Genomic DNA, 21,175 nt, shown 5'->3' with positions numbered 1-21,175 from the left:
CAACTACAACAATCTTTTTCAATGTAAACCACAGTAAATGTTCCTGTGTCCTCAATTATATTATTATAGAGCAGGCCAAACCAATTCAAGCCATACGATTACTTCTGAAACACATGACTGAGGATGAAAAGAGCAAAACCAGCACATACCAGGTCGCAGGGTCTGTGTGTAGCCCACTCCAATCAAACTGGCATTGTTAACTTTGGCCTAGAAAAAAAAAAAAAAACACACAATTATGTTATCACCAATTATGTACACAATTTGTAGTAGGTTGGGGTTGCAGTTTAAAAAAAAAAAAAAAAGTCTTCACCTCCTGTCCCATGATCCTGAGACACACCTGCTTGGTATATTACAAAGCAAACACTGCCAGGGCTGCAGTAGAAAGGTTGTTATAGAGGTGAACTCTGGAAGCAAGCTTTGCAGTATTGTCTTGGGTCTCCCTGAGTTTTCTCTATCACTCATCTACCATGCATACTTCTGCACCGGGTGAGTGGCCATCTTGGTATAAGCATCACTTTGTTTCCTGCTGTCAGAGTCTCCAAGCAAGGTGAGCAGCATAGTAGTGATATCACTAAAATCTCACTGTAAATCAACACTAGCAATCAGAGAAAAAAGTGCCTTAAGCTTGGTACACATGATGAGAATATGGACGAACGATCGTCCAATTTTTTTTTTTCATGCTAGTCTCATATCAAAAATGAATAGCTTACTAGAGTTATGAAAATTCTCTTAGGAATAGAACTTCCCATAATGATGTATTGTATTCTTTCGTTCCCGAGCATGCGTGGTCTTGGTCACTCAATTTTTTACAAATATTGTTATTGTGTATACTAGGCAATTGGTCTCACATAGAAGGAAATGCAGCTAGGGGACTGTAGGCGCAGGAGTATCCAGGCACACTTACATACCAGCAAGTTTTTAGGGTACTGCTTAAAGGGGCTGTAAAGGTTTTTTGTTTTTTTTTAAATAACAAACATATCATACTTACCTCCACTGTGCAGCTCGTTTTGCACAGAATGGCCCTGATCCTCGTCTTCTGGTGTCCCTTGGCGGCTGTCTCGGCTCCTCTCCCAAAGGGTTTAGCTTGCAGGCGCGCTCCTGTGATACAGTCGCGGCTATAGCCGCCGACTATATTACTCGCCCCCCCCGGAAGGGGGGTTCTGGGGGGCAGCAAAGAAGGTTCTTCACGTTAATGCATAGAATGCATTAAGGTGAAAAAACATGTACCTTTACAACCCTTTTAAGGGTGTTGTAAAGTCTCAAGGTTTTTCACCTTAATACATTCTATGCATTAAGGTGAAGAACCTTCTTTGCTGCCCCCCAGAATCCCCTTTTTCTTACCTAAACCCGTCCGTTCCAGCGACACGCACGAGCCCAGCAGCTCCAGCCGCTGTCTCCTTCCTCTCTGGATAGATTGTTAGCAGCAGGAGACATTGGCTGGACAATGTCAATCAAATCCAGGGACACGAGAGCAGGGGGCGGGAATGAGTCCTGCTGTCTGTGTCAATAGACGCAGCAGCTGGATTCGTGAGCCCCCCCCGCACAGGTGCCCCCAGGGAAATCGGCCCTCCGCGACCAGGGCACCCCAGAAGAAGATCGGGGTTGTTCTGTGCAAAACCCTTGCATGTTTGTTAAAGAAAAATAAATAAAAACCCAAAACACACATGTACCCTTACAATGACTTTAAGCACAATAACATTTTTAGATGTCCTCAATAAACAGAACAAACCTTCACTTTTTAAGTTCAGTTCCACTTAAAGCTGCTTAAAAAGCAGTAGCTCCCCTGCAATCCAGCAAAAAAAAAAAAAAAAAAAAATAGTACTTAAAGTGGAAGTTTTGTGAAAATCTAAGGAAGGCTAAACTTACTCCCACCCCCATTTTAAGACTATTCTAACCTTGTAAGAAAAAGATCTGTATACTTACCTATTCTGACGCTGCTACAGTCACATAATCAGTGTAGGGGAGGGACAGCCGAAAATGAATGCCCCATAGTAAGCCTATGGGTGACATCTTCTCCCAAGCAAGTTCAGTCATTGTTGGTATCTCCTCTACATGGAAGCCGGCCGCTGAAGAGATCATGTGACCGGACCAGAGAGGCACCAGAATAGGTAGGTATTCAGATCTATTCTTTACAGGGTTAGATAGAATAGTCTTAGAATAAGGGTGGGAGTAGGTAAACATTTCAATAATGAAGCAACCCCAGATGCACTGGAGTTCTAAAATCACTACCCTCCCATTTTTCAGCCAAGAACCGGACAGCAAAGTTAGGCAGCAACTAAATGCGAAGTCCTGGACTTAGAAAACCACAAAGTAGCTTATTCTAGAGATGTCAATATTGAAACTGCAAGCTTGAAGGATTATAGGAAATGGCAGTAGCCACACAAAGTGAATAGGATACTTACAGAGAGGGTGGTGTTTGAATCCAGCTGGTACTTGGCTCCAATGCCAAAGCGTGTGTTGTTGCTACCTGCACTCCATGCCAGGCTCACAGAGGTCTCCACATCCTTATTGACCTTTTGATAGATAGATCCTCCAAACTCAGTGCCGTCATTCCTGGGTGACGAAGAACCAGAGGACTGTCATACAGCACAGACATTACAACTGAACTACAAAAGGTTCAAGCCCTATCGCACAGCAGTGTTCACGTGCAGCAGTAAATAACACTCACACATTTGTATGAAGTTGGAAGTCTCCTGCCATGAAGCCCAGGGCAAAGTTATTCTGTGCCAATCTGGATTTGGCAGTGTCAAAGGACATCTGATAGCCAGCCAGCCAGCCTTGGTAACCCAGGACTCCCCAGCCAGTGATGGTAGGACCAGCCAGGTCCAGGTCAACATCCATTCCCAGATTAGCATAATCTCTCTTGTAGGAGGTCTTCAGCTTAGCACTCTTCTTACTGGAACACACAAAACAGTTAACTAGATTGCACATTGCCTGTACCTGCTCACAACACAGGCAGCCATTGTGTAGAATAAGAAACTCTGTATGACCCTGTGACACAATCAGGTATAAATATACATCGATTCTAAACACCACCCGCCTCCTACATGCAAGTTCATGTTCCCTTCAATGTATTTTGGTCATTAAACAAAGAAGAGAAAATACTCTATCTTCTTACCTTCAAAAAAAAAAAAAAAAAAACACAAGTTGAAACTTTTTTCCAATAAGTCGGATACAAATAACGCAACTCACTCGCATTCAATGATTTTTTTCCCTTTTCTTTTTTATTTATTTTTTTAAATAAAATTTCCTCCATGGAGCTTTCTTTTGAAATTGTCCCCTGGCTGTGCTGCTACATTCCTATTCTCTGTGTGCCCCCTGTTCTGTCAGGACCTGTGAAGTCCTGTAGGAGTATCCTCACCGTGCCCCTGCATTGTACTGTAACTCTACATGCAGCTATTCAGAGCACCGCACATACAGCCAGAGCAGGCGAAAGACACTGAGCAAAAAGTCATGCCTCTCGTCATCTTACATAGCAGTGATTGACAGTGGCATTGTGTCCCTCCAACACTGGCAGTGTGTGTACGTTCTGTACAGATGCATGTAGAGTTGAAGAAAAGATGTTGAGGAGAGTCCTACAGGACTCCATAGTTCCCAGTGGCATGTATAACAGCAATATAACAGTTCGATCGAGAAAAATTGCAAAAGTAGGCTCTAAAGAAGACCTTCATCAAAAAAAAAAAAAAAAACACACATCAAATGCATATAAGTTGTATTTGTATTTGATATAGGAAAAAATGACTATTAACACTCTGAATTCAAGCAAATATTTCATTTCAGCAGCAAAACAGCTTCCCCATATTTCTGGAGGTGACAAACACATCTGAAGGAAGATCATGTATTTGTTGCTCTCAGCAAGCTGATTCTTCCTTCCATAACAAAATGATAAGAGAGAGACATTGACAGGAGACACTTACATACAGAATCAGAATTTTTCTTGTCATTTTAAAAAAATTTCCATGCCCCGCAAGCATACACCTAACCAAAAACAGCATACATACCGTAATACATACTGTAACTCCCAATTAATTTATTATTATTACACAAGACCTCTAGCATTCAAGAGCCACAGAGATCGAGGAAAGACGCTATTTCGCATCCTGGTAGTAAGAGTCAATATTTCTATATCACCTACCAGACGGTAGCAATGTATACAGAGCATTACCAGGATGTGAAGTGTTTTCCAATATATTAATCACTCTCCGAAGACAACTCCCCTCCCCCAGTTCATGGTACATTAATACATGGTAGACTAATTCCTGCAATAATCTTCTGTGCAGTTTTTATTACCCTCTGCAGGGCATTTCTGTCATGGATCGTGCATGATCCTTGCCACAAAGAAATTTGATATGTTAGCACACTTTCAATGGCAGCTTTATAGAAGCTAAAAAAGGACCTACTCTGAAAAGCCTGCCCTCCATGGCTTTCTCAAAAAGTACAGTTTCTGATGAGCCTTGCCTACCAGATGATATATGCCCTTTCCATGACAGGTCCTCCCAGATTATTGTTCCCAGGAGGCAGAACTCCTCTACCCTCTCAACCTTCATCCCATTTATCACCACTGGCTCATAGCCAATCTCCCGTACTTTCCTAAAATCAATAATAATCTTCTTTGTCTTTGCTACATTAAATTGTAAGTTTTTCTCTTTGCACCAGCCAACTAGATTTTCAATATCCTGGCGTATGCAGGCTCGTCACCGCACCTTATTTTCCCCAATAACGTAGTGTCATCTGCAATTTTAATACAGAGTCCACCTCAGAGTGAGAAACACAATCATAAGGGTATAAAGTAAACAGAAAGGGGCTTAGCACACATCTGTGGCACCCCTGTACTAAGGGACAGCATTGATGAGTAACAATTACCAACTTTTACCCTCTACTGCCTATCAGCCAGGAAATCCAAAATCCAGTGACAAAGCATTGGGCTCAATCCCAAAAAGTTGAGCTTAGCAACAAGTTTCGTTGGCAAAATCATATTAAATGCAGAACTAAAATCAATAAAAAAGAGCATGCAGGCATAACTATTCTTATTTTCCAAACTCGACAACACAGAATACAAGGCCATTGCAATGGCATCCTCTGTAGATCTATTTTCCCTAAAAGCAAATTGGTACCCATCTAATCCTGGGTGAATATGCTGTTTAATATGATGTAATGTTAATATCTCGAAGCACTTCATTACAATGGGAGTCAGGGCCACAGGGCGATAATCATTAAGGCAGGTAATACTGAATTTGTTTGGAGTTGGAACAATTATTGATAATTTCAAGGTCACCACCCCCTGCTTTAAAGAAACATTAGAGCCCCTTCACACTGAAAGCACCCGGGCGCGGCGGTAAATCATCATTTTAGCGGCGCTATTCGGCCGCTAGTGGGGCGGTTTTAACCCCCGTTAGTGGCCGAAAAAGGATTAAATCCGCCCGCAAAACGCCGCTACAGCGGCGCTGCCCGTTGATTTCAAATGGTTGATTTTTTTCTTGATATAACCTGTAGATGACTGAATAGTCTTCCACATGGTCCTAGCACTAGTGGTTTCCAGATCGGTCTCCAATCCTAAAGTGGTTGTAAAGTTAGAAGGTTGTTTATCTTAATGCATTAAGATAAAAAGCCTTTTGTGTGCAGCAGCCCCCCTAAGGCTCGATTCACACCTATGCATGTTGCTTTTGAGCGTTTTTGGAGGGTTTTTTTTCATGCTTGCCACGTTTTTGAGCAGCGTTTTTGTAGCGTTTTTGCGGCGTTTTTGCCGCGATTTGCGGTTTTTTTTTTTTGTTTTTTTTTTTTTCATTTTTTTTTACAGTCTTAAAAAAAAATTACAAAAAAAAAAAAAAACGGCAAAAACGCACCAAAAACGCTGCAAAAACGGTGCAAAAACGGTGCACTTGCGTTTTTGATGCTTGTCCATTGAAATCCATTACATGCAAAACGCTGCTTTTTGCATGAAAAAAAGTCCCTGACCCTTTCCAAAAACGCAGAGGTACAAAAAGGCATTGATGTGAACATGTTCCATAGGATCCCATGTTAAAAAATTCCCATGCATTTCTGCAAAATGCATCAAAAAACGCGCTAGTGTGAATGGAGCCTTATACTTACCTAAGCCCAATCTCTGTCCACGAGTGTCCTGGCCCTCCGAGACACTCCCTCCTGATTGGCTGAGACACAGCAGCAGCGCCATTGGCTCCCGCTGCTATCAAAGTCAGCTAGCCAATCAGGAGAGAAAAGGGGCGGGGCCAGGGCACTGTGACTCGGGTTGGGTGACCCCATAGCAAGATCCTTGCTGAGGGGGCACGCAACAGGAGGGAGGGGCCACGCGCACAAAAGAGGGACCCGAGAAGAGGAGGATTGGGGCTGCTCTGTGCAAAACCACTGCACAAAGCATGCAAGTATGACATGTTTGTTAATTTTATAGAAAAACAAAAAAAAAAAAAACAAAAAAAAAAAAACTTTACAATCAGTTTAATTTATACCTTTCTTAGCCTCCCTAATCCCTACTCTTAACCTTCTCCTTGCTGCCCTAGATGCCTCCCTATCATCCGATATAAAAGACAGTATTCCTGATCTGAAGTGCCACTCACCCAGTATTGGGTACGAACGCAGTATCCAGTGCCAGCTTCAGACCCTTGGCCAACTGTATAAATACAAAAAAAAAAAAAAAAAAAGGCAAGAAAGACATTAACCCTTTGCACTCATGTAACACTTTTCTACTCTGTAAACAGACGTGTTGTAGCTCACCTTGTCTTCCAGGGACACTTCAGTCCCCAGGGTGTTGTCTGTGTTCCACTTCTGGGTAAAGGTGATCCCTGCCTCTTGCAGTTTGTACTTGGTTTCCAAGTTTCCAGATGCTTTCCCTGTGTCAGTGTTTGAAGAGCCACTGCTGGTAAACTCCTAGAAATATAAGACGACAAGGCAGGTGTTACAGGTGACTGACCTGCATCCATTTCTGCAGGCACTTTGAAAACAGTCCACTACAATCACCTGATATAAAGCAGACTTCCCACATTTATCCACTAGTGAATGTGTAAAAACAATACAGGGGTCATTAGAGCAATAATGAGTAAGTTAAAGAAATGTTACAGCATGCTGAGAAATGTCTGTCCGATAGGACAATCACTTGCACAAATAGTAGCTGGCTGTAAATGTAGACAGCAAAATGTACTAAAACTGGAAGAGAAACTATTCCATCTATAAAGAAAAAATAAGTTATCTTGGCTGCTGCAGGGCCTCAGTGCTTTTTTACTCTGCAAAACAAACAGCTTATACAATCAAAGCAGTGCTTTGAGCAATGATATTCTAACATATCCAACTATAGTAACCAACAGAAACTATTACTTACCTGACTGCAGTAAACTACAATCTGGATACTATTGGCTGTTGCCAATGCAACCCATGACCATCTTCACTGACTACTTTCAAAATCTGCATGTATCTGTAACCCAACTCTACTGGCAGAGTTTGTACTTCCAACTATAACGGATGCCAGCTTGTACCCCTGACATGTTGTAAGAGAGCTGCCACAATATAGGGGACTTGTTATTAGGATACCCACAAGTCCTCTGTGCACAGTTATAGCGGTAGCGGAAAAATGTAAGTGGAAAACCCTGTACCCTTACTAAAAACAAGGGATTTTTTGTCTTACCATCTGTAGGTGTCCCAGGCAGCATGGAAAGGAGGAGAAGAGTTCATATTACAAATAAAACATATTGACAGACATACATAGAATGGTATATAAATATCCACGGAGCTACTTACAACCCCACTGGAGGACTTCGTCTTCAGCTCCAACTTCACAAGACCGAACCCTACAATAGAAAGTCATCACAACAGACGTTAATTTGTCTTTTGACTCTGTAACTACTCATTGAACTACAACCCAATGAGCTGGTCATTGTAGCTTCAGGTCTCAGTTCCATTTCAATAGTGGTACATGAACACATGCAAGTATGCACTTAAAGTGATTCTAAAGGGTTTTTTTTTTTTGTTTTGTTTTTTATAACAAACATGTTATACTTACCTGCTCTGTGAAGAGGTTTTGTACAGAGCAGCCCAGATCCTCCTCTTCTCAGGTCCCTCGTCGGCACTCGTGGCTCCTCCCCTTTGACCAGAGCCCCAATACCAAGCCACTTGCTATGGGGGCACTGGTGCGTGCTCGCTTCCGAGCCCTGCTTTATGCGTTCATAAGACATACATAGCCGTGTTTTGGCCCCACCCCCACTCTTTCCTCACTGGCTTACTGCCTGCAATTAACAACAGTGTGAGCCAATGGCTCCTGCTGCCTTGTCTCAGCTAAGAGAGAGAGACCAGGGACAGCCGAGGCTCCTGTGCACACCGCTGGATTGAGGGGGGGCTCAGGTGAGTATTAGGGGGGCTGTGGGAGGAGCAGCACACAAAAGATTTTTTACCTTCATGCATTAACCACTTGCCGACCGCCTCCTGTACATATACGTTGGCAGCTTAAAGATGGATATCTCGGTAATGGCAGCAGCTGCTGCCACAACCGAGTTATTCATCTTTAGAGCCGGCAGTCCTGTTTACGATAATGGTGGTCTCCCCCCCCTACCGCCGCTCTCCCGCGCCCTCCGCCGCTTACCGGAGCTGGCGGCGGCGGAAACAATCGGGACCTGTCCGTGGCTGGGTATGGAGACGAGTGAGGGGAAGATGGCCCCCACCCGTCTCCATGATAGCAGGGCGGAAGCGATGTCAAAACGTCAGTTCCGCCCATACGTCTTAAAGGCACATTTTTTTGTTGTCATTTTTCAAATGACAACTTTTTTTTTTTTTTTTTTTTGCATTTAAGTCCAAATATGAGATCTGAGGTCTTTTTGACCCCAGATCTCATATTTAAGAGGACCTGTCATTCCTTGTAATAGGAATAAAAGTGACCCAATTTAAAAAAAAAAAAAAAAAAGTGAAAAAAAAAAATAAAATCAAGTAAAATAAATTAAAAAAAATATTTTTTTTTTAAAGCGCCCAGTCCCGATGAGCTCGCATGCAGAAGCGAACGCATACGTGAGTAGCGCCCGCATATGAAAACGGTGGTCAAACCACACATGTGAGGTATCGCCACAATCATTAGAGCGAAAACAATAATTCCAGCCCTAGACCTCCTCTGTAACGTCAAAAATGCAACCTGTAGAATTTTTTAAATGTCACCTATGGAGATTTTTAAAGGGTAAAAGTTTGACGCCATTCCACAAGTTAGCCATTTGAAGCGTGAGATGTTGGTTATTAATTTACTCGGCGTAACATTATCTTTCACAATATAAAAAAAATTGGGCTAACTTTACTGTTGTCTTATTTTTTAATTAAAAAAAGTGAATTTTTTCCAAAAAAAGTGCGCTTGTAAGACCGCTGCGCAAATACAATGTGACAAAAAGTATTGCAATGACCGCCATTTTATTCTCTAGGATGTTATAAAAAAAAAAAAACATGTAATGTTTGGGGGTTCTAAGTAATTTTCTAGCAAAAAATTGACAGTTACTTACCGATAACTGTTTTTCTAGGATATCTTCCAGGACGGCATAACCTGAGAGATGACTGGTCCACCTGACAGGAAACACAATCAGCATACAAGGTTAAAAGGCCCCTCCCTTCCCCCTGCACCTCAGTTCTCCCAAAGTAATAGGTTATCCGGGTGACAGAGAGAAACTCTTCCCGTAGTACTTATATTAAAACATGGGTGGGAAGTAGGCCTGCCGTCCTGGAAGATATCCTAGAAAAACAGTTATCGGTAAGTAACTGTCAACTTTCTCTAGTCATCTTCCAGGACGGCATAACCTGAGAGGATGGACAAGGAGTTCAAGGCCTACCTCAGGGCGGGACCACCGCTTGTAGCACCTTCCTTCCAAATGTCAGATCCTGGGGCGACAGCAGTTCCACTCTATAATGTTTCAAAAAGGTATCCTGCTTCGCCCAAGTGGCTGTGCGACAGACCTGTTCTATCGAGGCCCAGCTCTCTCTGCCCAGGAGGCCACCAAGGATCTTGTTGAGTGGGCCTTAAGGTTCCCTGGTACTGGGGAACCGGTCTGCTCATAGGCCAATGTTATTGTCTGCCTAATCCACCTAGCCACAGTAGATTTAGACGCCTGCCCTCCCTTTCTAGGGGCGCTAAATAAAACTAAAAGATGATTCGACTTTCTGTAGTCCTTTACTCTATCTAGATATGTCAATAAACATTTCCTGACATCTAATAAATTAAATTTCCTCTCCTTCTCATTTTTAGGATTATCACAGAAGGAGGGTAAAGTGATCTCCTGAGATCTATTAAACTTAGATGCGACCTTGGGAAGATATAGTGGGTCCTGTCTAAGAACCACTCTATCCTCCAGAATCAACAGAAAAGGCTCCTTCACTGACAGGGCCTGTAGGTCGCTCACCCTTCTGGCCGTGGTTATGGCCAACAGAAACGCTAACTTAAGAGTCAAAAACTTAACTGAAATCTCTTGCGCTGGTTCGAAGGGCGCTTTCGTCAGCGCCTCCAAAACCAGAGATAAATTCCATGGAGGAAATACATTCATTCTGACAGGGGTTACCCTCTCCCTTGCCAGAAGAAATCTCTTAATCAGAGGTTCTACTGCGAGCCTCTGATCCAAAAATACAGATAACGCTGCTATCTGTACTCTCAAGGTGTTCGGGGAAATCCCCTGATCCACCCCTGCTTGCAAAAATTCCAGTACCACTGGTACTGAAGGGTAAGACACCTCCTTATCACGGCACCACTATGAGAAGCAATTCCACACCTTGGAGTAGATTCTCCTGGTGACCAGCTTCCTGCTGCCCAAGAGGGTCTCAATTACCCTATCAGAGCACCCCTTACCCCTAAGGATCTCCTCCTCAAGAACCATGCCGTCAGTTTGAGGAATCCCGGGTCGGGGTGGAGGACTGGCCCATGTAGGAGAAGATCTTGTCTGATTGGAAGACGGAGCGGAGGAGAAATTGACCACTTTTTCAGAGTGGCAAACCAGGTCCTTTTTGGCCACCATGGGGCTATAAGGATCAGTCCGCAATCTGAGCGGGCCAATTTTTGTAAGACCCGTGGTATTAAGACTAGTGGGGGAAAAGCGTATGCTAGATGGAAGTCCCAGTCCTGAGACAGAGCGTCCACTCCCTGGGATCCCCCTTCTCTGTTGAGAGAGAAAAAACGATCCACTTTTTTGTTCCCTCTGTGGGCAAAAAGATCTATATCCGGAGTCCCGAACATCTGACTTATCTGGAGAAAGACCTCCTGATTTAACTCCCATTCCCCTTGAAGGATGGGTTGCCGGCTTAAGAAGTCTGCCACCACATTGGCGGTTCCTCTTATGTGAACCGCCGATATGGACTGAAGATTCTCTTCGGCCCAGTTTAAGATGTTCAGGACTAGACTCAGTAGTTTCCTGGATCTGGTGCCCCCCTGACGATTCAGGTAAGAGACCGTTGTCACATTGTCTGACAGGACTTGGATCTCAAAGCCCTGAATCCTGTCTCCAAAGGATACTAACGCCTGGCCCACCGCCAAGAGTTCTCTGTGGTTGGAGAATGCCCCTGCCTGAGAAGGCGTCCAGGCCCCCTGTGCCTGGATGTCCCCCAGGTGAGCGCCCCAAGCGCTTGCATCGGTACTGATTCTTGTGGGATTCCACTGGTCCCAGGGTAAGCCCACCCTGAGCTTGTCCTGATCCAGCCACCAATCTAGGGAGGTCCTTACTCTTGTTGGAATAGACACCCTTGCATCCAATGACTCTCTCCTTTTGTCCCAGGAGGACAAAAGGAAGAACTGCAGCTCCCTGGAGTGGAGCTGAGCCCAAGGAACCGCTGGAATACACAAGGTCATCAGACCTAGGACCCTCATGATATGCCTGCGAGAGCACTCCCTGGTTTCTTTTAAAGAGGATACTGCTGTAACCACCTTTAATCGTTTTTCCTCTGGAAGAAACAGTTTCTGAACCTCTGTATCCACCAGATATCCCAGGAACACTTTTATTTGGGACGGTGCCAGAGAAGATTTTTCTCTGTTTACTATCCAGCCCAAGGACTCCAGAGTGAAAATCACTCTGCCTACGTCTATCTCCACCTGCTCTAGGGATTGCCCGTATACCAAAAGGTCGTCTAGGTAGGGTATAAGGGACACCCCCTGTAGGTGTAGGTAAGCTACAACCTCCGCCAGGACCTTTGTGAAGATCCTTGGGCTTGCAGCTAATCCAAAAGGGAAGAGCTTGGAATTGCCAATGCTGAATCCCTTCGCTCGTAAGGACTGCGAATCTCAGCAGGGACTGGTGTTCCCTGGTGATCGGGATATGAAGGTAAGCATCCCTTAGATCTATCGTGGCTAAGAACGCACCCCTTAATATATGCCTGCGCACCGTGTATATACTCTCCATCCGGAAGCTCTTTTGTCGCAAAAACCTGTTCAACTTCCTGAGATTTAATATCAGGCGAAATTTCCCTGACGGTTTTTGAACGACAAATACATGGGAGTAAAACCCTTGGTAAAGCTCTTCCGGTGGAACGGGGATGATCACCTCCTGGAACACCAATCCCTGCAAGCTGTCCAACAGCCCCGCAGCTTTTGAAGTTTCCTTGGGGAGACGGGTCAGAAAAAAGTTTTGAGGGGGGAGGGGAGAGAAGCTCCAACCGATATCCCTCTGTTACAATCTGCAAGATATAGGGGCTTTCGGAGATTCTCTTCCACTGAGGGACAAAGTGGGATAATCTCCCCCCTACCCTGATGCTGGCGTCACTTAGACTGCTTGGTGGCGTCTTTAGGTCCAGAAAAGAGCAGACTACCTTTTTGTGCGCTCTTTCCCTTTCCCTTTCCCCACCTCCTATTCGCATCCTTTTTTCCTTTAAATTGACCCTGGTTAACAGAGGGACGAAAAAACTTCCTGCCCCTTGCTCCTTTAGCTTTGACCGGGAACTTTTTTCCCCTTTTCTGCTGACCTTGACAGCACCTGATCCAGGCCAGGTCGAAAGAGTTGTGAACCTTCAAAGGGCAAACCACATAGCCTTGATCTAGACATATGGTCCCCTTCCCATGATTTGACCCAGACTGCCCTTCTTGCGGAGTTAAGGAGGGCCGCAGATTTGGCTGTGTTCCTGACAGACTCCACAGCCGCATCTGCCAAATATGCCACAGCCTTACCTATTATTTCTAACGAGTCTGTGATTTCTTTGGAATCACTGCCTTTAGAAACATGGTTAGAAAGTCTGCCTAACCATGCGTCCACGTTTCTTGCCACGCATGCTGATGCCAAAGCAGGAGCCATGGCAGCCGCATTGGAATCCCATGCTCTGCGCAAAAGCACCTCCGCCCTTCTGTCCATTTGGTCTTTTAGGTTCCCTGAATCCTCAAAAGACAAGTCAGATTTTTTAGAAACCTGCGACAGGGCTGCGTCTAACTTAGGGGTTTTAAAGAATTTCTGCTCTTCTTCCTCCCCAAAAGGAAACCTTCTCTTCCAAGTTTTGAGTCTAAGAACCTTTCTTTCCGGGTCTTTCCACTCTCTCAAAATCACCTCCTTTAGAGCCTGATGAACTGGGAACACCCTGGACTGAGGCTTTCCCAAACCCCTGTACATCTTGTCCCGGGCCGACACCTGAACCGGAGGTTCTGGGATATCCTCAGAGGCATAGATCGCCCTAAGTAACTGCCCCATGTCTTCCACGGGAACGAGGTGGCTACTAGCTCTAGGACTGTCACTATCCTGGCTGTCAGCGTCTGTGTCTACACCTTCCTCTAATGAGTCCTCCTCTGGGTCCTCAAACTCCTCAACTCCCGAAGTGACAGAGGAAGGGGGTCCTTGCAAGGTTTTCTGACACCTGTCTGAAAAACCTTCCTGAGAGGAAGTGCCTTCTCTAGAGGACAGGATTTCTCTATCCTCCGCTTTAGGTGCTATAGCAGTCTTAATAGACTGGAGGGTAGAAAGCATCTCTGACTGTACCGCAAGGAAGTCCCTCATAACCTGTGAGGTTTCCTTACTAGACAGTTTTTGTATGCACCTATAGCAAAAAGGTTTCCCATGGTCCTGTGGGAGCTTATCATTACAATTCCCACATCTTTTTGACCTGGGAGGAGGGGGATTTTTGCCCTTCATCTTGTGAGCCCCTTGAGCAGAGCTGCCAGGATCTAGGGAGACAAAAAAGACAAAGTCCAAACTTTAACCAGTTTCCTAAGACTTTTTGTCTGTGTCTCTCTCTCACTCCCCCCCTATGGTGTAGGTAAGACCCCTCTTACTTCACCACAAAAAACGGAAGAGGACTCACCACCACTGGCCTCTTCCTGGGCTAAGGTTGCAGCTGTTACCTCCTCTCCATCCATATCTGCTGCTTTGTGAGGTTTTCCGACCTCAAGAGAGGAGTATCGTGAGGCCTCCTGCTTTTCCCTGGAGCGCTGAGTGTCTTCTCCTATACACCGATGATCGGCGCCATTTTGTTGGAGAGCCGCTGTCTGAGGGAGGATTTTGGCCTCTAGTGTCCGAATCCGCCATTTTGGCATAGACCGGAAGTCGGAAGTTACAGTGCCCGGAACCGGAAATGCCGCCATCTTACTCCACCCTGGGAAGCCTGCTCCATACACAGGAGCTTCAGCATTCCCTATGAAGTCCAGGACCTCCACCAGCCCCACAAGGCACCAAGGTACCGACCTGGCTGGCGTCCTCTACCCCCTCTGTGGCCTAGACACCAGCCTGAGCTCCAGATCCTTCATCACCTCCGTACCTGACTGGGTGGAAGGAAAAAGCATGAGGTATATGCTCACAGGAGTTCCGGGCTACCCCTCTGTACCCGGGAGGCTCCTTGCCGGGGAAGACTCTCTCCCCCGGCCATTGGGGAGACCCCCTGAGAAGGACAGGGCCATGGCTGGACCCGCCACCCTCCCCGGCTTTGGCGTCCAGCCCTCGGGGGGGGGACCATCCGCTCCTAGCTTCAGGTCTGAGAAAAAACAACAAACGTTTCGCTGCCGGGAAACACAATCAAGAACTGAGGTGCAGGGGGAAGGGAGGGGCCTTTTAACCTTGTATGTTGATTGTGTTTCCTGTCAGGTGGACCAGTCATCTCTCAGGTTATGCCGTCCTGGAAGATGACTAGAGAAAAACTTGTTTTTAACTTGTAAACACTGAGTCTGAAAAAGAGGCCTGGTCTTTAAGTGGTTAAAAAAACCTTTAGTCTTTACAACCACTTTAAATACTAAAGGTCCCCCCTGCACTGCTGTGTATAGATTGTTGCTATCAACTGCAACCTTGGTGTAAGGGTTGGGATCAGACAACACAGTGGTGATTTAGGGACCTTAGATTGTAAGCTCCTTGTGGGTAGAGACAGATTTGAATGTACAATATATATGTGTAAAGTGCTGCATAAATTGATGGTAAATAAATTATAAATGAATGTCCGTACTGATTTGACAAAAAAAAAAAAAAAAAAGTTTGACTAGGCAAGCTACTCAAAGCATAGGTGAAGATAGAAAGATTCTAACAGCAGCCCAAAAAGCAAAAAAAATGTAATATAGCAATATGCTAGCTGACTATAGGCACTTCACAATGAAAAGACTTACCATAGCCTTTGTTAAAAACATCACGGGCTGCCTTGCCCAGGTCTGCATAGTTGGGTGGTACGGCCATGACTCTGTAAAAAGAAATAATTACAGTTAACTGACTTTTCTCTTTACCTGTTCTCGCACCTTTCTTCTATTTTTCACTATAGAAAGATATCCAAACAGGACTAATAGAGAGAAGGATGTAACCTTATGTTTACTCTATCACACCAAGGCCTCTACCCCCTTCAACAGCCTGAAGTTGCAGCAAAAGTTGTCACCCCCCCCTCTATTTGTACTGGTGGCCACTGTTGCTGGTACTGGAAGGGAAACCTAAAATTCTGCCTCATCACTAGAACAGGAACACAGATTGCAGAATAATGCTGAAAGGAGTTTTAACGATTCTCTACTCCAGTCTTTCTTAAAGGGGTTGTAAACCCTCATGGTTTTTCACCTTAATGCATTCTATGCATTAAGGTGAAAAACCTTCTGTAGTGCTGCTGCAGCCCCACCGAGCCCCCATTTTACTTACCTGAACCTAATCTTTCTCTGGCCGGGAACGAGCACACCAGCTAGCTGGTGTCTCGTGTCCTGATTGGATAAGTTGATAGCAGCGGAGCCATTGGCTCCCGCTGCTGTCAATCAAATCCAATGACACGGGCGCCGGGGCCGAGACCTGCATTCTGTGTGAATGGACGCAGAAGCAGGACTCGGGGAGCGTGCCCACACGGGTGTCCACCTTAGAAGAGCCTTCTCCAACGTGGGCACTTGATGCGGGGAGGAGTCACTAGCGTCGCCAGGGGACCGCAGAAGCGGCGGATCGGGGCCATACTGTGCAAAATGAACTGCACAATGGAGGCAAGTATAACATGTTTGTTATTTATAAAAAAAAATACAACCTTTAACGTTTTTAATATGGAGGAACACTTGAAATAAATTTAAGGTCTCAGGAAACACCTTTCAATCATTACATCTACATCTCAGGGCACAATAGCATGTTGTAGGCCTAAAAAAAATAAATAAATATGGTATACTTGGAGTTAGACCTCATGTACACAAATGCTTAGTAGGTCCTGTGTGCTGAGATGTAAAATCTTCAGCATTTTCATGGCACCCGAGGACCATGTTTCTGCTTTGATGTTTACCTGCGTATGCACATATGGCTCTTCTCTCTTAACATGAATATGCCATGTTTCAGGAAGACGTGCCATAAGCACATGTGCAAGTTAGCGCTGATGCAGAATTCATCAGCGTTTACCAAAGTATGGCTGTATACAGCCTTTTTGCTGTATGGAAAACAGAAGACTGAAAATCTAAAAAATAAATAAAAACCGTAGAGGTAATCAAATGCCACCAAAAGAAAGCTCTATTTGTGGGGGAAAAAAAAGGGCGTAGATTTTGTTTGGGTACAGCTTTGCACGACTGCGCAACTGTCAGCTAAAGTAACGTGGTGCTGTATCACAAAAAATAACCTGGTCATTAAAGGGGTAAAAATTCCGGGGCTAAAGTGGTTAAAGTAATGGGGACTGCTCTGTAAAGGGGGCACTGTAATGTAAAGGGGGGCTGTGATATAAAGGGGACTGCACTGTAAAGGGGCACTGTAATGATTACAGTGCAGTCCCCTTTATATTATAGTGCCCCTAGCAATCACAGCAGCCCTGCAGTCTGCCCCTCTTTCTTCTCCAGCATCCCACATCTCTAATCTCTGCCCTGTGCAGACCGCAGTCGGCGCTCACCTCCTGCTATGAGGCCCGGTCATCAACAGACCATGGTTGGGGACTCCTTTGTTAAAAGGATGCTTAAAATTAACATAATTACTGGCCAGATTACCAAGTAAAAATTAAGAAAAAGCTGGAAAAAAAAGAAAACAAATGCAGCCACCACATCCAATTATTGGTAAGCTGCATAATAATACATTTTTACTTTTAGGTTTAATACCACTTTAATCGCTCATTGCTGAAACTAACCATTAACTGCTAACCACAGTTTAGTGAACGGAATATCAGAACTCACAAAAGGCTTCGCCTATCATTTACCCAACTAAGAACAGACTCTACTAGCAATCAGTCGGTGTCTTCCATCCAGAAAGCCTTACCAACAAGGAAAGGCAGAAGCAGCTGACTGGTTTTATTCAGGATGCCCAAAATGTCTGCCTCTCCTCCACAGAGGTGACCTGTCTACGGTGATGGAGAATTTATCTTCCCCATCTCCTAAAAAATATTTCTCATACGATCAACAGGCATAGCTGTGCATGTAAATGGCAGGTGCTGAAAGCTGTAGTCACATGACCACTTAAACTAATGGCATTCAGTGACAGACCACGGCTTCCATTGTACAGATATGTTATCCCTCCTCACCACATGAGATAGTCTGGAATAAGCCTCTTATTTTTTGATGATCTAATCCATTTAAAAGATCAGAGTCCACTCAGCAGGCATACAGTAAAATTCCTACACAAAACTGACCAGAGGAAATATGGCCTCATTCACCATTAACAGCTCCGAGAGGTCTGCCTGTGCTCCTCACTGCAGCCAACCAGACTCACACTTTAACCACTTGTGCTCTCGAAGGTTTTACCCCCTCCCTGTCCAGGCCATTTTTTGCGACTCGCCACTGCTTTAGTCTAACTGACAATTGCACGGTCGTGCAATGCTGTACCCAAAGAAAATGTTTGTGTTTTTTCCCCACAAATAGAGCTTTCTTTTGGAGGTATTTGATCACCTCTGCGGTTTTTATTTTTTGCGCTATAAACAAAAAAAAAAAATTATATTATATAATATTATATATATATATATATATATATATATATATATATATATATATATATATATATATATATATATATATATATATACACACACACACACACACGCACATATACATATATATACACACACACACACACACACACACACACACACACCAATGTGTATTCTGCTATAAGTTTTTGGTAAAAAAAAAAAAAATCCCAATAAGTGTATATTGATTGGTTTGCACAAAAGTTATAGCGTCTACAAACTATGGGATATTTTTATTTATCTACTAGTAATTGCGGCGATCAGCTACTGCAATATTGCAGCAGACAAATTAGACACTTGACACTTTTTGGGGACCAGTGACACTAATGCAGTGATCACTGCTAAAAAAATATGCACTGTCACTGTACTAATGACACTGGCAGGGAAAGGGTTAACATTAGGGGCTATCAAAGGGTTAAATGTATGCCTAGGTTGTGCTTACTAACTGTGGGGGAGGTGCTTTGACTAGGGGAGGCCAGAGATCCGTGTTCCTGCTTAGCAAAAACACAGGATCAAAGCCTTTCCCGCTGACAGAACGACAATCTGCCTTGTTTACATATACAGACCGCCGTTCTGCTTGTGTCCCAAACGATCGGCGGGTCTCAGCGGACTCGATGTTTGGCTCTCGCTGTGTCCAATCACAGCTGGAGTGGGTGGCCGGTGGCGCATGAGCCCCAGACCAAGAAGTGTCAGCTCACATACTAGGTACGTGATCTGGCACAGAGCGGTCACCCTGCTGCAATAAATGTACATGGGGCAGTCGCTAAGAGGTTAAAGTGGAGTTCCACCCAAAAATGGAACTTCCACTTTTTGTATTCCCCCCACCTCCAGTGTCACAATTGGCACCTTTCAGGGGGGAGGAGGGAGCAGATACCTGTCTAATAGAGGTATTTGCTCCCACTTCCTGGCATAGATCACCGCGGTGATTGCGGTGACCTATGCCACTTCCGCTGCCTACCTCGTCCTCCCCCCCTGTATTCTGTGAGACACAGAATACAGCAGGGACCTGTGAGGACGTGCAGCGCAGCTCGCGCATGCGCAGTAGGGAACCAGGAAGTGAAGCCGCACGGCTTCACTTCCTTATTCCCTTACCGAGGATGGTGGCTGCAGCAGCCGAGAGCCGAAGGACGGAGCAGCTTTGACTGCTGACATTGCGGGCCCCCTGGACAGGTAAGTGTCCATATATTAAAAGTCAGCAGCTGCAGTATTTGTAGCTGCTGGATTTTAATATTTTTTTTTCAGCAAACCTCCACTTTAAAGAAAAATGGAAGAATCTGGTTACTACAGAGAACAAAGTGTTTTTGTTCACCTCTTCCATACCACAGGCCGTCATATGACGTCTTCTGCTTTCAGTGGTGATATCTGAATGATGCCTGCAACTACAGGCATCATCCAGATATCGTTTTTTCTGCCGGCAATTCCCTACACCACAAGAACAATCATAGCGGCTGTTCAGCCGCTTGATCGTTCTTTCTGGCGGCGGGAGGGGGGGTCCTCCTGTGCGATCGGGAACCCAGAGAACTAATCCGCCGGCGCCGGAAGGAAGGCATAGACAATCTATGACTCTTGGAGGCCCGGGCGCGACGTTATGACATCACGCCTGGGCCGCCTGAAGTAAACAAATCCATTTACTCAGCTGGAAAGCGTCAGATCGTTCATTTTTTTTTTTTTTTTTAATCTCTCCTCCATGCTTTCCAGCCTGGAGGAGAGATGTGGGGATGTTTACATTTCTTGTAATAGGAATAAAAATGATATAAAAAAAAAAAAAAAAAAAAAAGGAAAAAAAGTGTAAAAAAAAATAAAATTAAATAAGAAAATATATTTTTTTAAAGCACCCCCTTTCCCGCAAACTCGCACGCAGAAGCAATCGCATACGCAAACAACACGCGAGGTATCACCGCAAACGTTAAGAGCGAGAGAATTCTAGCACTAGACCTCCTCTAATTCTGAATATGTAACCTGTAAAAAATGTTAAAGGGTCGCCTATAAAGATATTAAAATACAGAAGTTTGGCGCCATACCACAAGTGTGCGCAATTTTAAAGCATAACAGATGAGGTTTTTTTTTTTTACTCTGCGTAACATCATCTGTCACATTAAAAAAATAATTTTTTTCGTATAAATATATGAAAATGTTGTCCCCCCCCCAAAAAAATAGCGTTTGAAAAATTACTGCGCAAATACCATGTGACATTATTCCTTAGGGTGTCCGCTAAAAATAATATATATTATATATGTTTGGGGGTTCTGAGTAATTTTCTAGGAAAAAAAAATGATGATTTTTACATGTAAGAGAGGAGTGCTGCAATTCGTGCGGTATGGAAGTGGTTAAATTATCTTTTGGATAATGAGCCCCAATAAACATCTCTATAATCTAACAAAGAACCTCGTGAGTCTTTTTCTTCCTTTGAAAATGGCATATCAGGTATTATATCAGATTGGTTGGCAAGAAGCAATGATGATTCCTACAACAAGTATTCAGACCTCCTTCACTTTTATCAATATTGTCAAGTTGCAGCCTGATAATACAGATGTTTAAATTCATTTGTTTCTCATTAATCTACACGCAATACCCCATAATGACAAAGTGAAAACAGAATTTTAGAATTTACTTCTACTTAAAGGGTAACTCCACTTTTGTGGAGGAAAAAAAAAGCAAATAAAAAAGGAGGGAATTTTAAGGAAAAAAACTTTTAGGAGGGAAGTTCAAGGAAAAGAAACTTACATTAAAATGCCCATCAATGCAGCCTCATCAGTGTTCATCTGCAGCCTTGTTAGTGTCATTGCAGCCTTTTCAGTGTCAGTGCAGCTTTGCCCCAGTACAGCCTTGTCAGTGCAGCCTTGTCCCCAGTGCAGCCTTGTCCTCAGTGTCCATGCCTACCACC

The 21,175-nt window shown here is 44.3% G+C and overlaps 1 protein-coding gene across 2 annotated transcripts in view; it reads right to left on the bottom strand.

Moving 5' to 3' along the window:
• VDAC3 (voltage dependent anion channel 3) overlaps positions 1 to 21,175 on the bottom strand; it is a 42,579-nt gene that overhangs the window by 8,663 nt on the left and 12,741 nt on the right. For both annotated transcript variants that reach the window (XM_073622324.1, XM_073622323.1), the window contains exons 2-8: positions 15,515 to 15,585; positions 7,747 to 7,796; positions 6,730 to 6,882; positions 6,573 to 6,625; positions 2,669 to 2,896; positions 2,403 to 2,553; positions 150 to 207 (exon numbers count right to left, since the gene is read on the bottom strand). In XM_073622324.1, the coding sequence (XP_073478425.1) occupies positions 150 to 207; positions 2,403 to 2,553; positions 2,669 to 2,896; positions 6,573 to 6,625; positions 6,730 to 6,882; positions 7,747 to 7,796; positions 15,515 to 15,581 (760 nt within the window). In that variant the 5' untranslated portion in view covers positions 15,582 to 15,585. The remainder of the gene's footprint in view (positions 1 to 149; positions 208 to 2,402; positions 2,554 to 2,668; positions 2,897 to 6,572; positions 6,626 to 6,729; positions 6,883 to 7,746; positions 7,797 to 15,514; positions 15,586 to 21,175) is intronic.

The sequence above is a fragment of the Aquarana catesbeiana genome, linkage group LG03 (genome assembly GCF_042186555.1).
Source record: "Aquarana catesbeiana isolate 2022-GZ linkage group LG03, ASM4218655v1, whole genome shotgun sequence".
Lineage (NCBI taxonomy): Eukaryota > Metazoa > Chordata > Amphibia > Anura > Ranidae > Aquarana > Aquarana catesbeiana.
This window is presented reverse-complemented; position numbering and strand designations above follow the sequence as displayed.